The sequence below is a fragment of the Lagenorhynchus albirostris genome, chromosome 10, assembly GCF_949774975.1.
Source record: "Lagenorhynchus albirostris chromosome 10, mLagAlb1.1, whole genome shotgun sequence".
NCBI classification, from domain to species: domain Eukaryota; kingdom Metazoa; phylum Chordata; class Mammalia; order Artiodactyla; family Delphinidae; genus Lagenorhynchus; species Lagenorhynchus albirostris.
The window spans coordinates 81,186,316-81,198,746 of record NC_083104.1 but is presented as its reverse complement, the minus strand read 5'-3'; the positions used below and the strand labels follow the sequence as shown (position 1 = coordinate 81,198,746).

Sequence of the window (12,431 nt, the reverse complement as noted above, 5' to 3'; positions counted from 1 at the left end):
GAGGAGGTGCTGACAGGCAGAGTCCTGGACCTTGGGCAGCAAAAGGTGGGGTTTTGCAGTTTCCATTTCCTTGATTGGCAGTGGGGCCCTCCCACTCGGACATTCCGGAAAGTGACATGGGTAGGGTGGGTGGAGCGGGCAGCAGGTGCGAGAACACAGATTGCGTAAAAGGCTGGAGGCTGTGAGGGGCAGGGGAAGGACATGTGACCAGGCTCAGGTCTGGAGTTTCAGCTTGGCCATCGAGCCAAGCAGACACGCAGCAGGAGCCAGGAGAGGCCACCCTGCCACCAGCCCCAGTTTCTCTCCTGTCTTCTGTCACCATGGGGAGCAAACGCAGCCCCCAACTCTGCCTGGTACCCTTGATCCTGGGCCTCTTGTCTGGAGGTAAGTGAGGTCACAGCCCCCCTCCCCCCCACCCCTGCTGCCCCCAGGATCTTTCCTTGGCCTTGTGAGGCTGGGCTTCACCAGCCTTTCTCTTTAGGTGTGAGCATGACGCCATTGCCTGAGGCTGGGCCCCAGAGCCCCTGCTCTCTGGAGGGAGTAGAGATCAAAGGTGGCTCCTTCCGGCTTCTCAAGGCGGGCCAGTCACTGGAGTACTTGTGTCCTTCTGGCTTCTACCCATACCCTGTGCAGATTCGTACCTGCAGATCCACGGGATCCTGGAGCACCCTGCAGACCCAAGACAAAAAGATTGTCAAGAGGGCCGAATGCAAAGGTTGGAGGGCAGTGAGGATGGGCCTGGGCCAGCGGAGGGACGGAGCAGGTGGTGGCCAAGGTCCAGACCTGGATAAGATTAGACTTGTGTGGAGACCAGGCAGGCTGACAAGTTGGGCTGAGCAAGGGTAGGAGCTGAGCAAGGGCTGGAGGTGGGATGGAGGGAGAATGAAGGGGAGCTAACCTTTACTAAGCATTTACCCCGTGCCAGGCAGCCCTGGCAGTTCAAAGAACACTCAGAAATGGGGAGGGGGGAGTGGCAGGATTCCCCAGGGGTTGAGGTACCCTCCAGGGGTCAAGGGTAGCAGCTGATCCTGTAGGACCGAGAAGGCGCTGTTTCTCAGTGACAGGGTCCCTGAGACTAGGAGGGATATCCTAAAGGGCAGTCCTTCCATCTCAGTAAGGTCTACTTGTTCTCCTCCCCCAAAGCAATTCGCTGTCCCAGACCGCAGGACTTTGAGAACGGGGAGTACTGGCCCCGGGCCCCCTACTACAATTTGAGTGACGAGATCTCTTTCCACTGCTATGATGGTTACACTCTCCGGGGCTCTGCCAATCGCACCTGCCAAGCGACGGGCCGGTGGGACGGGGAAACGGCCATCTGCGACGATGGAGGTGAGAAGCGCCCCCCTTTCCCACGACACGACCTTCTTCCCGACCACCCTCAGCCTGAGGAACTGGCACCGTAGCTCTTGTGCTCTGCCTTGCCCTCAGGCTTTGGCCCTTACCTCCATGTCTCATGCTTCTGCAGCGGGGTACTGCCTGAACCCGGGCATCCCCATTGGCACAAGGAAGGTGGGCAGCCAGTACCGCCTTGAAGACACTGTCACCTACTACTGCAGCCGGGGGCTCACCCTACGTGGCTCCAAGCAGCGAACATGTCAGGAAGGTGGCTCTTGGAGTGGAACGGAGCCTTCTTGCCACGGTGACCTTGATCCGTACCCTCACGTCAGATCCTGCTCTCCCATCCTCACATTCCCACACCAGAGCACTGCCTTCTCCCCCTACTGCAACCCAGCTCCTTCCTCACTTCTAAACCTCCCCGAAGAACTTCTGAGCCCTTCCCACCCTGGAAACCCACCATCTCTCGTCACTATGTCCCTGACCCTCCCAGACATTTGACCTGCTTTCTGACTTCTCCCAGACTCCTTTATGTACGATACCCCTGCAGAGGTGGCCGAAGCCTTCCTGTCTTCCCTGACAGAGACCATAGAAGGAGTTGATGCTGAGGATGGGCACAGCCCAGGTTTGAAGATAGAGAGGGGAGGCAGGGCAGGGAATTGGGGGTGGGAGGAGGATGGAGAAGGGGCAGGAGAACCATGCCTCCTGGAGCCTGAGTGTCTCTCTTGGCACCCAGGGGAACAACAGAAGAGGAAGATTATCCTGGACCCCTCAGGCTCCATGAACATCTACCTGGTGCTGGATGGATCAGACAGCATTGGGTCCCACAACTTCACAGGGGCCAAGAGGTGTCTCAGCAACTTCATTGAGAAGGTGGGGCCCCCTCCCCCTGAATGTGGGGACCCTGAATGGACCTCACTGCCCTGCCAGGACTAGCTCCCTGATGCTCCCAGCCCCTCTGAGCCACAGGGTCCCAGAAAATCTCCAGGTCCTATTCTGTCTTCCTTTCCTTTTACTTGAAGCAGTTTCTTGATCTTTAACCCAGACTCCTCCATGAACCCCAGGGTGATGAGTCTCTTACGATGTCCTTCACTGTCTGTCCCAGTAAAGCTGCTGAATTCTCCCAGCCATATATTCTACTTTCAGTGCCATGACCCCTTGCTCCCCTCACCCACAGGTGGCAAGTTATGGGGTGAGGCCAAAATATGGTCTAGTGACATATGCCACAGACCCCAAAGTTTTGATCAGAGTGTCTGACCCAAAGAGCAGCGATGCAGACTGGGTCACAGAGCAGCTCAACCAAATCAACTACCAAGGTCAGAAGTCAGGGAAGGGAATGGTGGGAGGTTCGCTTTGGGGTCAGAGAGGTCCGAAGTTTCAGGAGTGTTGTGGGGAGGGCAGTGAGACAAGGAGGACTACTTTTTAATCCATGGATGGGCAGCAGGGTCATTGGAAAATGGGGGTTTTTGGTGGGAACCCTTTGGAACTGAGATGGTCACTTTGTTGTCAAAGGGAAGTCACTGGGGTGACAATTAACTCAAAAAGTTGACAGATGTGGATCTCAGTTGCTGCTAGGCCTCTGGGGTCAAGGATGGCTCGGAAGTCCAGGTGGAGGTGATGATTTCTTCCCTTTCCACAGACCACAAGTTGAGGGCAGGGACTAACACCAAGAAGGCTCTCCTGGAAGTATACAACATGATGAGCAGGGAAGTGAACAAACTCCCTGAAGCCTGGAACCGCACCCGCCACGTCATCCTCCTCATGACTGATGGTCAGAGGGACTATTCCCCTGCCTCTGACTCCCCACCCTCTCCAACCAGCGTGTGGCCCTGAAGTCCACGTGTAGCGCTGGGCTCACGGTTGGGGGCCTGAATGCTGCCCTTTCCTGTGAACCTTTATGAGGAGGGACCCTTCTCGCCACCATCTCTCACGTCCATCTCCTCCCCAACCTGCTTACTCCGCTGTATATGTCACTCCTTCTGGCCCGTTTATCTTCCTTGACCCTCTTCCTTCCTTGTCTCCCACCTTCATGGTCCTGGTCTCTCCTGCAGGCTTGCACAACATGGGTGGGGATCCAGTCTCTGTCATTCACGATATCCGGGACTTGCTGGACATTGGTAGAAATCGCAAAAAGCCCAGGGAGGATTATCTGGGTGAGTTTTATTGCCTAGGACTCAGCACCCCACTTTCTTAGCTCCTGCCCCCCAGGGCTTGGACCCTCACTCTCCCTTTTTCTCTCCCAGACATCTATGTGTTTGGGGTTGGGCCTCTGGTGGACCAAGACAGCATCAATGCTTTGGCTTCCAAGAAGGATAAGGAGCAACACGTGTTCAAACTCAAGGACATAGATAACCTGGAGGATGTTTTCATACAAATGCTTGGTAGGAAGATATCAGAAGGGGATAAGGAGATGGTCAGGAAACTCAGCTCTCCCCAGACCCCTCAAGGTCACTCGTTCTTCCACCCCTCCTGAAGCCCTGGCAGTCTGCAAGTCCTTTCTCATTCCTCCTTCTCTACCTCCGTGTCATTATTCTTGCTTCCTGGTACTGCCCACTCCCTGATCTTAGAATCACAGAGTTCTGAATGATGCAGAGATCTTTCCTAAGTCCCTCGTTTTACAGATGTGGGAACTGGGGCCAAGAGAGGTCAAGGAACGACAAGTTAGCAAGAGCTGGGCCTGAAAACATCCAGCTCTCTGATCTTTGTTCCCCGTTCTTTTCACGATACCACAGTGGTTCCCTGCCCTCAATGTAAGGAAACAAGTGCCCCTGCCTTCCCTTTCCTCCTATGGCATCTGGTCCCCATAGACATGTAGGCGTCCCTCCCCGAAAGGCTGCTGCCATTCGGAAATGAAGTGTCCCGGCTTTCAGTACAATCTCCTTTCTTGCCAGATGAAACCCGGACTCTGGGTCTTTGCGGCATGGTTTGGGAGCACAAGAAAGGTACTGACTATCACAAGCAACCATGGCAGGCCAAGATCTCAGTCACTGTGAGTGCAGTGTCCTGGCGGCGGGGACTTATGGGAGGGGAGGTCAGGGTGAAACGAAGGTCGGGGGAAGGGCAAAGTGTTCATAGATGGTGTTGTCTGTGAAAGCCGAGCTTTCCCTCTGCCGCTCTCTTCCCAGCGTCCTTTGAAGGGACATGAGAGCTGTATGGGTGCTGTGGTGTCTGAGTACTTTGTGCTGACAGCGGCACACTGTTTCACTGTGGATGACGAGAAACACTCAATCAAGGTCAGCATGGGTAAGGATGCAACCAATCAATCCTGAGCTTCAGCCATGCCCTCTGGGCAGAACCTCCCACTCTCTTCAAGAGGCCACACTCCACCTGACCTCAACGCAGCCCCTTCCCTTGCACGCTGGACCACTTAGGGATGAGGAAGACTTGAGTTAGGGATGACATGGGGGCAGGAGACTGCCTACAGAGTAGTGGGTGGTCTAGAGGTACCCACTCTCCTACTTCAGGAGGGAAGAAGCAGGAGTGGGAGATAGAAGAAGTCCTATTTCACCCAAACTACGACCTCAATGCGAAAAAAGCAAAAGGTATTCCTGAATTTTATGACTATGACGTGGCCCTCATCAAGCTCAAGAAGAAGCTCAAGTACAGCGAGACCATCAGGTGAGCCATCTGGATTCCCAAAGAGAAAAGGCTGCGAAAGGCAGGGCTGGAAGACTGGGGCAGGTCCAGGGTTCACCATCCCCAAATTTTCCCATCTCTCCTCAACAGGCCCATTTGTCTCCCCTGCACTGAGGGATCGAATCAAGCTTTGAGGCTTCCACATTCAACCACGTGCCAGCAACAGAGTAAGACAGTATCAGGGAGAGTAGTGTAAGGGTGAGGTTCTGAGAGACAAGGGAGGCATGAGAGGGAGCTGCAGGAAGGGCAGGTGATGCCCAGCCGTCTCTAGCTCACAGGAAGGGGTGGAAGAACATTTGCTGAGTGACAAAGACAAAGGACAAGGACAATGGGGGAAGGGAGAGTGCTGAAATGACCCAGTCTGTCTATTCGTCCAGTGCAAGAGCTGCTCCCGGCAAAGGATATCAAAGCTCTGTTTGTGTCCGAGCTGTCTAAGGATCATAAGAAGACACTGATTCGGAAGGAGGTCTACATCAAGAATGGGGAAAAGGTGAGGAATGTGGGATCCTGAGGTCCTTTAAGCCTCAATTCTTCCTAAGCAAGCTTTGTTCATCACTCCTCTCCTGCGTGCATCCCCACCTCACCTACAGAAAACTGGCTGTGAGAGGGATGCTCTACGTGCCATAGGCTATGACAAAGTCAAGGACGTCTCTGAAGTAGTCACCCCCAGGTTCCTTTGCACCGGAGGGGTGGCTCCCTATGCTGACCCCAACACTTGCAAAGGTGAGAGAAGGCTCTTTGGTTGTGATCTAAGTTCCTGAGGCCCAAGAGTCTTTTCCCCTACAGCTTCTCCCTCCCTGTAGGTGATTCTGGTGGTCCCCTGTTTATTCACAAGAAGAGTCGCTTCATTCAAGTGAGTTTCCCCTTTCCTCTCTGTGGGGAGATGCCAAGTAGTCAGCATGGCCCCCAAAGCAGGAAAGCTCACTGCATGTGGCTGGAAAGGGGAGGGTGGAGCCTGCCTCACCTTTGGACTCTTCCTTGAACTGGCCAACTTAGGGGTGTGTGTCTGATCTGTGTGCCAGGGGATAGGACTGAGCTGGGCCCCTAGTCTAACCCTCCCAGGTCAGCTCAGATGCAGCTGGGAGTAGCTGCGCTCCCTGGGATTAGGAAGGAATTCTACCAAACGGTTCCTGGGACGCCCTCGCCCTCTTCAGGTTGGTGTGATCAGCTGGGGCGTTGTGGACGTCTGCAAGGGGCAGCAACAGGTACCTGCTTACGCCCGAGACTTTCACATCAACCTCTACCAAGTGCTGCCCTGGCTCAAGGAAAAACTCCAAGATGAGGATCTGGGTTTTCTATAAGGGGTTTCCTGTTGGAAACGGGCATGAGATCAAATTAAAACAACTACGACAACACCTGTGTTCAAGATCCTTTTGGGGTAAAGGAGTGGGGAGCGTGCACTGACCATGTTGTTACAACTGAGATCGAATCTAACAGCCGTTTTTAAAGGCTCAACCCCAATCCCAAGTGCTGAAAAACCAGAGGCTGAGGGAGGTGTGTGAGCTTCCACCTCAGTGTTTTACTGAGACCAGCGCTGGGCCAGATGAGGCACACGGAATCCAGTTCCACTCCCTAGAAGCCGTCCACAAGGTTTTCCTTATAGACGTCATCACTGTAGACAATCTGGGTCCTCTTGTCCCGGTGGCAACCCTTAGGGCTATTCTGGACAGCTAGGGAGGGAGGAGAGTATTCATTAAGGTCTGAAGGAGGGCACTGATGAGACCTGAGGCCCAGAGTTTGACCGCCTCAACTCTAGCCTCTGGCCCTTGGATGCCCAGTTTCCATGCTGCCCTCTGGTGGCCGGGATGGCCTTTCTATTAATACCTTTAGCCCCCTTAGGCCAGCGGCTACCAACCCGTGGCCCCAGCAAAGAAGAGTGTACACTGTTATCATGGCACATGCAAATACCGTAATGAGTGTTTTGTTCTTAGAAAAACGCCAAATGTTATCGTTGAGACGTGTGAATAATGTTAGCCCACAACTTTCAGTCAGTACACGAAAAATTAAAAAATCTCTATAGTCCTTTGTTGACGTGCTGGTCCTTTTTGGTTCCTGCTTGTACAGAGGACCACTCTTGCTCTGAACTCCCTTGTGCCCACTCCTTTACGTGAAAATCTATTCCAGGTAAAACGGGTTACTCACTCCATCAGGAGAACTCATTCTGGGTGTAGCTTTGGCCCTCGAGCCGTCCCTTCCCCTTCCTCTTTCCTACCTACCCCCAGTGTGTCCCCTCTCTTCACCCCACCTCCAAGGATTCCATCCCTGCCACTCTGGGGCTAGAGTGAACCCCCCATACAAGCCCCCATTCTCTTGGAGCTTTGTATCTTGACTCCGCTGATCACTTCCTCTTTCTCAAAGCTTGTACTCTTTGGCTGCAATGACCCAGGCCCCTCGGGTGCTGCTCCAGGCCCCATGACCTCTCCTTCTGTCTCCTCTGCAGCATCCTCAACTTCAGCCTAACAAGTCAGGATGGCTGGGGACGTGTGGGGCATGAGGAACACAGCCCAGCTTCCCACCATATCCCCTGACTATTCCTCAAGCCCAGTCCCGGTTCATCTTCGCTTGAAATTCAGTCTCCCCTGCCAACGCTATGGTTCTGCAGCTACCCCGTGATACGGATGGCTCTAGGCTACATTTTCATGCCTCACCTCACACCTGAGTTCCAGATCCCTAATTTCAAAGGCTTATTTTATAACACCAACTATACTGCAACTCAAAATGAATAAGGCTGCATGAGATGCTCACCTTCTTCACCAACCTCAGTCACTTCCACTTTTTCCCCGTTCCAGTCAGTGCCTTGGAAATTGTTTTCCATACTTTTCTCTCCTTCTACTTCTAACTGACAGAAGGCCTGACGATTCTCCTTCCAATCCCCACAGCTGCCACACAAATCCAGACCTCTATCACCTCTACAGAACCCAGGGACATGCCGGGGAACAAAAAGGGGTGAGCTGTAGGGGACAGAATGAGAGAGGAAGAATCCCATTCTTACCCAGGGAGCCCCAGACAGACTTGCCAGTGGCAGCGTCCAGCATGGGCTGTTTTCGGGCAATGCTGACTTTGAGCTGTACGGACTCCACTTGGGTCCCGTTGAGCTGGGGCAGAAGAGGGGAGGGGGCAGAGGATGGGGGGAAACATTATAGACAAACCAAAGGAGAATTTCCAGGAGTTACCATCCTAGGAACAGACTAAGTAGGGACTTGAGAATGCAAGGTTTCCTGCGTAAATAGGGAGAGACCGTCTCTGTCAAGAGGAAATGACTTCCTCCTGGCTCCCAGTATTTTAGAAAGAAAATATAAGGATGGCAGGAGGGATGGGAAGAACAGATCTGGGAAGTCCCAACCTCAGCAACGGCCTGATCTGCTGACTCCATCTTTTCATAGGTGACGAAGGCACAGCTGGGATGAGAAAACACAGGGTCAGTAGAGGGCCTATGGGCTCCTCGGGACCCAATCAAACCCAGTGTTACAGGCTGTGGAGACAGGCTAGCTTCCTCCCTCAGGTCTCATACCCCAGGTCCTCCAAGGACTATCATCCTGCCCCACTGTCATCCTTACTTTCTGGGTGGGTCCATGGAGAGGTCAATGATGTTTCCAAAGGGAGAGAAGGCCCCACGGAGGAGGGTGGGCGTCATGTCTTCTCCATACACATAGAGAGTGTTCCCCTTCCGAGGGGCCCGGCGTTCAGGGAACGAGTCCGACCCTACAGGACAGAAATCAGTAACGAGACATAGTCTAGCTCACTCTCCACTTTAAGAGTCCACTTTAGTAGGACCTAAACCTTATCTGAAGTCACTTTCCCACCAGCCAAGATCACTCACTGCGGAAAGGGCCCTCTCGGTCCCGGTCCCGGTCCCGGTCCCGGTCTCGGTCCCGGTCCCGGTCTCGATCGCGGTCTCTGTCTCGCTCGCGGTCCCGCTCTCGGTCTCGATCCCGTTCCCGGTCTCGGTCCCGGTTCCGCTCGCGGCTGCGGTCCCGGCTGCGGCTTCGGGGAGGGGAGCCTGAGGAGCGGGCACTACCACGTTCTTCATAGCCCCAGTCGAAGCTTCGAGCGGGGGCATCACCAGCCCCCGGGCGCTCCGCCTCTTCTCCATCTGGCCCCAGTTCCCGAAGCCGATCGCTGGAAGACACAAAGCTGGGGAGAGGTAGACAGGGAGGATCAAAGGGGGCCTCTGCCTCGCCTTCCCAGAGCCTGAGGAGACTCAGCAATCCCTCTGTAGCCCCAGCTCCGCCCACTCCAGTCCCAAACCTCCTAAGGACCCAGGCAATCCCCCCGGCCCCGCCGCCCGCCAGTGGGACCCAGTCCTATCTTTCTCTAACCTCTCATACAGAGATTTCCTCTGTGGACGTCTAGACGACTGAAAAGGAAACCAAGGACAGTTAAGATGAGTCCTAGCTGCCGGCATGTGGTCCCAAATATGTGGGTCGCTCATTTTTCTCAATCCCCCAGAAGCCGCTCAGAGACAGACAACTGGAAACCATTACCTCCTGCAGGTCATCATCGGCAGATATGCTCCTCTGGAACGGCTGGAAAGTGGGGACTGGCCCCTTCTCAGGGTCCTGGGAAGACGGCAGAGACCCACCTCAGTGGGGAGCAGGAGGCTGCCTAACCACGGGGCAGAAGGAGGTCCTCTTCCCTCACCCTCTTCTCGGCTCCCCTGGCCTATCTTTTCTTTCCTTTTACATAAAAGATTTAATACACACTTAAAGCAGTTAGTTTACTTAAAAATGTCTTAAGCTTGATGACATTCTCAGCCTGCTCAACTCCTCTGAGCACCACAATCCAGGAGCTCTACCACAGGATGCATTAGAGTCACAGAATGCGTAAACGGAGGAGAATCTAGGAGTCATCCAGTTTCTTCACTTTACAGATAAGAAACCTGAAGCTCAGGATGGTGTAGCAACTTGCCCATGATTAAACTGGCATTACCTTCCCCCTAAACTTACCTCCATTCCAACTTGGAAGGATGCCCTCTGAAGTCAAGGAGTCCCTGAACAATCTTTCTGCCTGTGCTCACCTTTAACTTCCCCTCTAGGGTCCGGGAACGTTTGAAGCCTGAGTTCTTGGTCTCAGCCTTGATGGCACTGATGGCTCCTGACTTCACCAGCTGCTTCGCCTGCTCTGTTGCCGTGGCTGTGTCCACCACAGGCTGCTCTGACAGTGCTGGAGTGGCGAGGGAAAGAGGCATTATGTTGGCCAGGCTGTGACACAGGTCAGCCCGTGCTGCTCACTTCCAGTCTATCCCCGCCTCCCTTGTCACTCACAGCGTTTGACGCCGCCTTGGCTGGCTGTGCTGCTGCTGCTTTGCTTCTTCAGAGCCAGCAATGCCTTTTTCTGGGAACAAGAGTGAGAAGAGAGGAGTTGGTGAGGGCCAATCCCTGGCCAGGTCCTCTCCCAAGGCCCCTGGGCGCATCACTCCGGGGACACCGTGCTGAGAGAAAACAATGCAAATGGTGCCCCTGGAGTGGTACATTGAGGCTGCCCTGCCTCTTACATAGTCCCCCAGATCATCTACAAAGCCAGCCATACCTAATCTATTCAAACCATGGCCTCCAGAGGCTTTCCAGTCTCATGTTTTTCAAGTTGAAAACAAGGCATTCAATCATAGACCAGAGCCCCCGGATATAAGCTGCAATGAAATATAAGCCTCCGTGCCTTCTTAGGGACTTCATCCATCCACCCCTACGTGTTTAATAAGAACACACAATTGCTCTGAAACACGGATATGCAAAAGCATGAGACACAGATCCTCCCCTCAAGAAGCTTACAGTCTGAGAAATTAGATGACGACTAGGTTGAATTTTCAAGACTGATCGTAAGTGCAGATTGTAGCTGAGAGCAAGTAAGATTTTTCTGATGCCAAATGGTTATTAGACTGGGTCCTGGATACAATCTGCATAACACAGACTGAGAGGAAAGGGCATTTCAGACAAAGAAAACAGGGTGGCAAAGATGCAGAGATAAGAAAGCTTTGGGAAGGCATGTTTTGGGATCAAGGAATAGTTCTACCGAAAGGGATGCCTGATTAAGGCTTTGTTTTATAGACAATGTGAAACCACTGAGTTTTGAGAAAAAGAAGGGCGGTGTTTTGTGTTTTCAATGCACCATTTTAATAGGAGTGAAGAAGTCTGTCCAAAAAAAGAAACTTGTTGAGAGACCATTACGACAGGCTAGGTGAGCATCAGCAAAGACCTGATCTAGGGAATGCACAGGAAAAAGTAAACGGAAGCAATTACTTCAAGGGAAGAATCAAGACGACTTGGCAAATGTCTGGCTATGCAAATTGAGCAGAAGACAGAGATAAGACTTTCATCCCAAACACATGGGAGAAGTAAATGTAGTCAGCCCTATTTGGAAGACCAAGTTTAGAACAGACAAGATGATAGCTTCAATTTTGGGTATGTGAAAGTTATCAGTAAAACACTAGATGGAACTGGAAAAACCAAACTCAGGATCGCCGGCTCTTAGGTGGTACTAAAAGCCATGGAAAAGGAAGAAAACTCCATGGCAGACTGCATAGAAAAGAGAGAAAAAAAAGTACACACTTGAGAAAGTCCATTGCTGAAACTACACTGAGAGGTGGTATGCCTCCATGTATGAGCTAGCTGAATCCCCACCCACCCGAGCCCCGCACACTCACCCCAGGTGTTCTCAGTGTAGAGTCTTTGAAAGTTTGGGTCATACCCGCACACACTCCCTCACCTTTTTCTTGAGTTTGTTGAATTTCTTCTGCAGAGCCTCCTCCTCCTCGCTCAGTCCGGGGGGTATCACCAACATGGTGGCTCCTGGTTCAGGGGCAGGGCCCAAGACATCTTTCTCCACTGTCACCGCCCAGGGTTCACACGCCGTGCACACTGACCCCAGCCCCACCCCTCCAGGCCTGCCTACTCCTGTCTTCTGCCTCTCCCTACCCCTTGCTTAAACCAGGCTGCCGTCCAAACCCCCGCTCGTCGGGATCAACCAGCATTCCCTTCTCTCTTCAGGAATCACGGATACCAGCGCCCAGGGGCACCATGTGGCCCAGGAAGGGAGAAACACCCCCTCCGTCGCCAAGACGATGGCACCAGACCCCCCTACCTCGCTGGGGTTAGTATGGCAATCGCGGGGTCCGAAAAGCAGAGGAGGCAGTGGAACCCGCGCAGCGCTTTCAGAGCAACCAAAGGGGCAAGAAGACAGAAGGAGCTCGGAAAAAAGGGACGAAGGCTGAGGAGAAGGCCTTACCTGAGGGGGCGGCAACCGAAGCCCCACGGTCTCGGGCGGCGCCCAAGCGGGCAGCGGATCGCGGGCTCGGAGCGATGACGTAGCGAAGGGCGGAGAACGCGGTAACCAAGGCGGCCCGCGGCGCACACACTTCCGCCCGGCATCCCACCAGTTTGGGCCCGCCCCTCGGTAACACTCATCCCCGCCCCCGGAGGGGTTGTGCCGGAAGTCGCTTCTACTTCCGCCGTTTCGGCTCCTCC

The 12,431-nt window shown here is 53.6% G+C and overlaps 2 protein-coding genes across 5 annotated transcripts; one reads left to right on the top strand and one right to left on the bottom strand.

The window, feature by feature from the left end:
* Positions 1 to 193: 193 nt before the first annotated feature.
* Positions 194 to 6,993, top strand: CFB (complement factor B). Its single transcript, XM_060163186.1, has 18 exons — positions 194 to 384; positions 482 to 715; positions 1,144 to 1,329; positions 1,466 to 1,639; positions 1,859 to 1,960; positions 2,072 to 2,208; positions 2,513 to 2,651; positions 2,975 to 3,106; positions 3,387 to 3,488; positions 3,579 to 3,716; positions 4,227 to 4,324; positions 4,461 to 4,578; positions 4,800 to 4,953; positions 5,062 to 5,138; positions 5,349 to 5,461; positions 5,562 to 5,694; positions 5,775 to 5,824; positions 6,126 to 6,993. Exons 1-18 carry the CDS (start codon positions 321 to 323, stop codon positions 6,270 to 6,272), a joined length of 2,298 nt encoding a protein of 765 aa, XP_060019169.1. The 5' UTR covers positions 194 to 320; the 3' UTR covers positions 6,273 to 6,993.
* On the bottom strand, positions 6,329 to 12,340 carry NELFE (negative elongation factor complex member E). 4 transcript variants are annotated; one of them, XM_060163197.1, is made up of 11 exons: positions 12,193 to 12,339; positions 11,674 to 11,756; positions 10,236 to 10,305; positions 9,989 to 10,134; positions 9,456 to 9,530; positions 9,291 to 9,328; positions 8,792 to 9,105; positions 8,529 to 8,673; positions 8,315 to 8,369; positions 7,964 to 8,066; positions 6,329 to 6,641 (listed from the first exon to the last, which is right to left on the bottom strand). In XM_060163197.1, the coding sequence occupies exons 2-11, from the start codon at positions 11,746 to 11,748 to the stop codon at positions 6,544 to 6,546; spliced, it is 1,119 nt and encodes a 372-aa protein (XP_060019180.1). In that variant the 5' UTR covers positions 11,749 to 11,756; positions 12,193 to 12,339; the 3' UTR covers positions 6,329 to 6,543. The 4 variants fall into 4 exon arrangements, with proteins under 4 accessions (XP_060019180.1, XP_060019182.1, XP_060019178.1 ...); XM_060163199.1 differs by having other exon boundaries at positions 11,674 to 11,792; positions 12,193 to 12,316; XM_060163195.1 differs by lacking the exon at positions 8,315 to 8,369 and having other exon boundaries at positions 12,193 to 12,340.
* Positions 12,341 to 12,431: the final 91 nt, after the last annotated feature.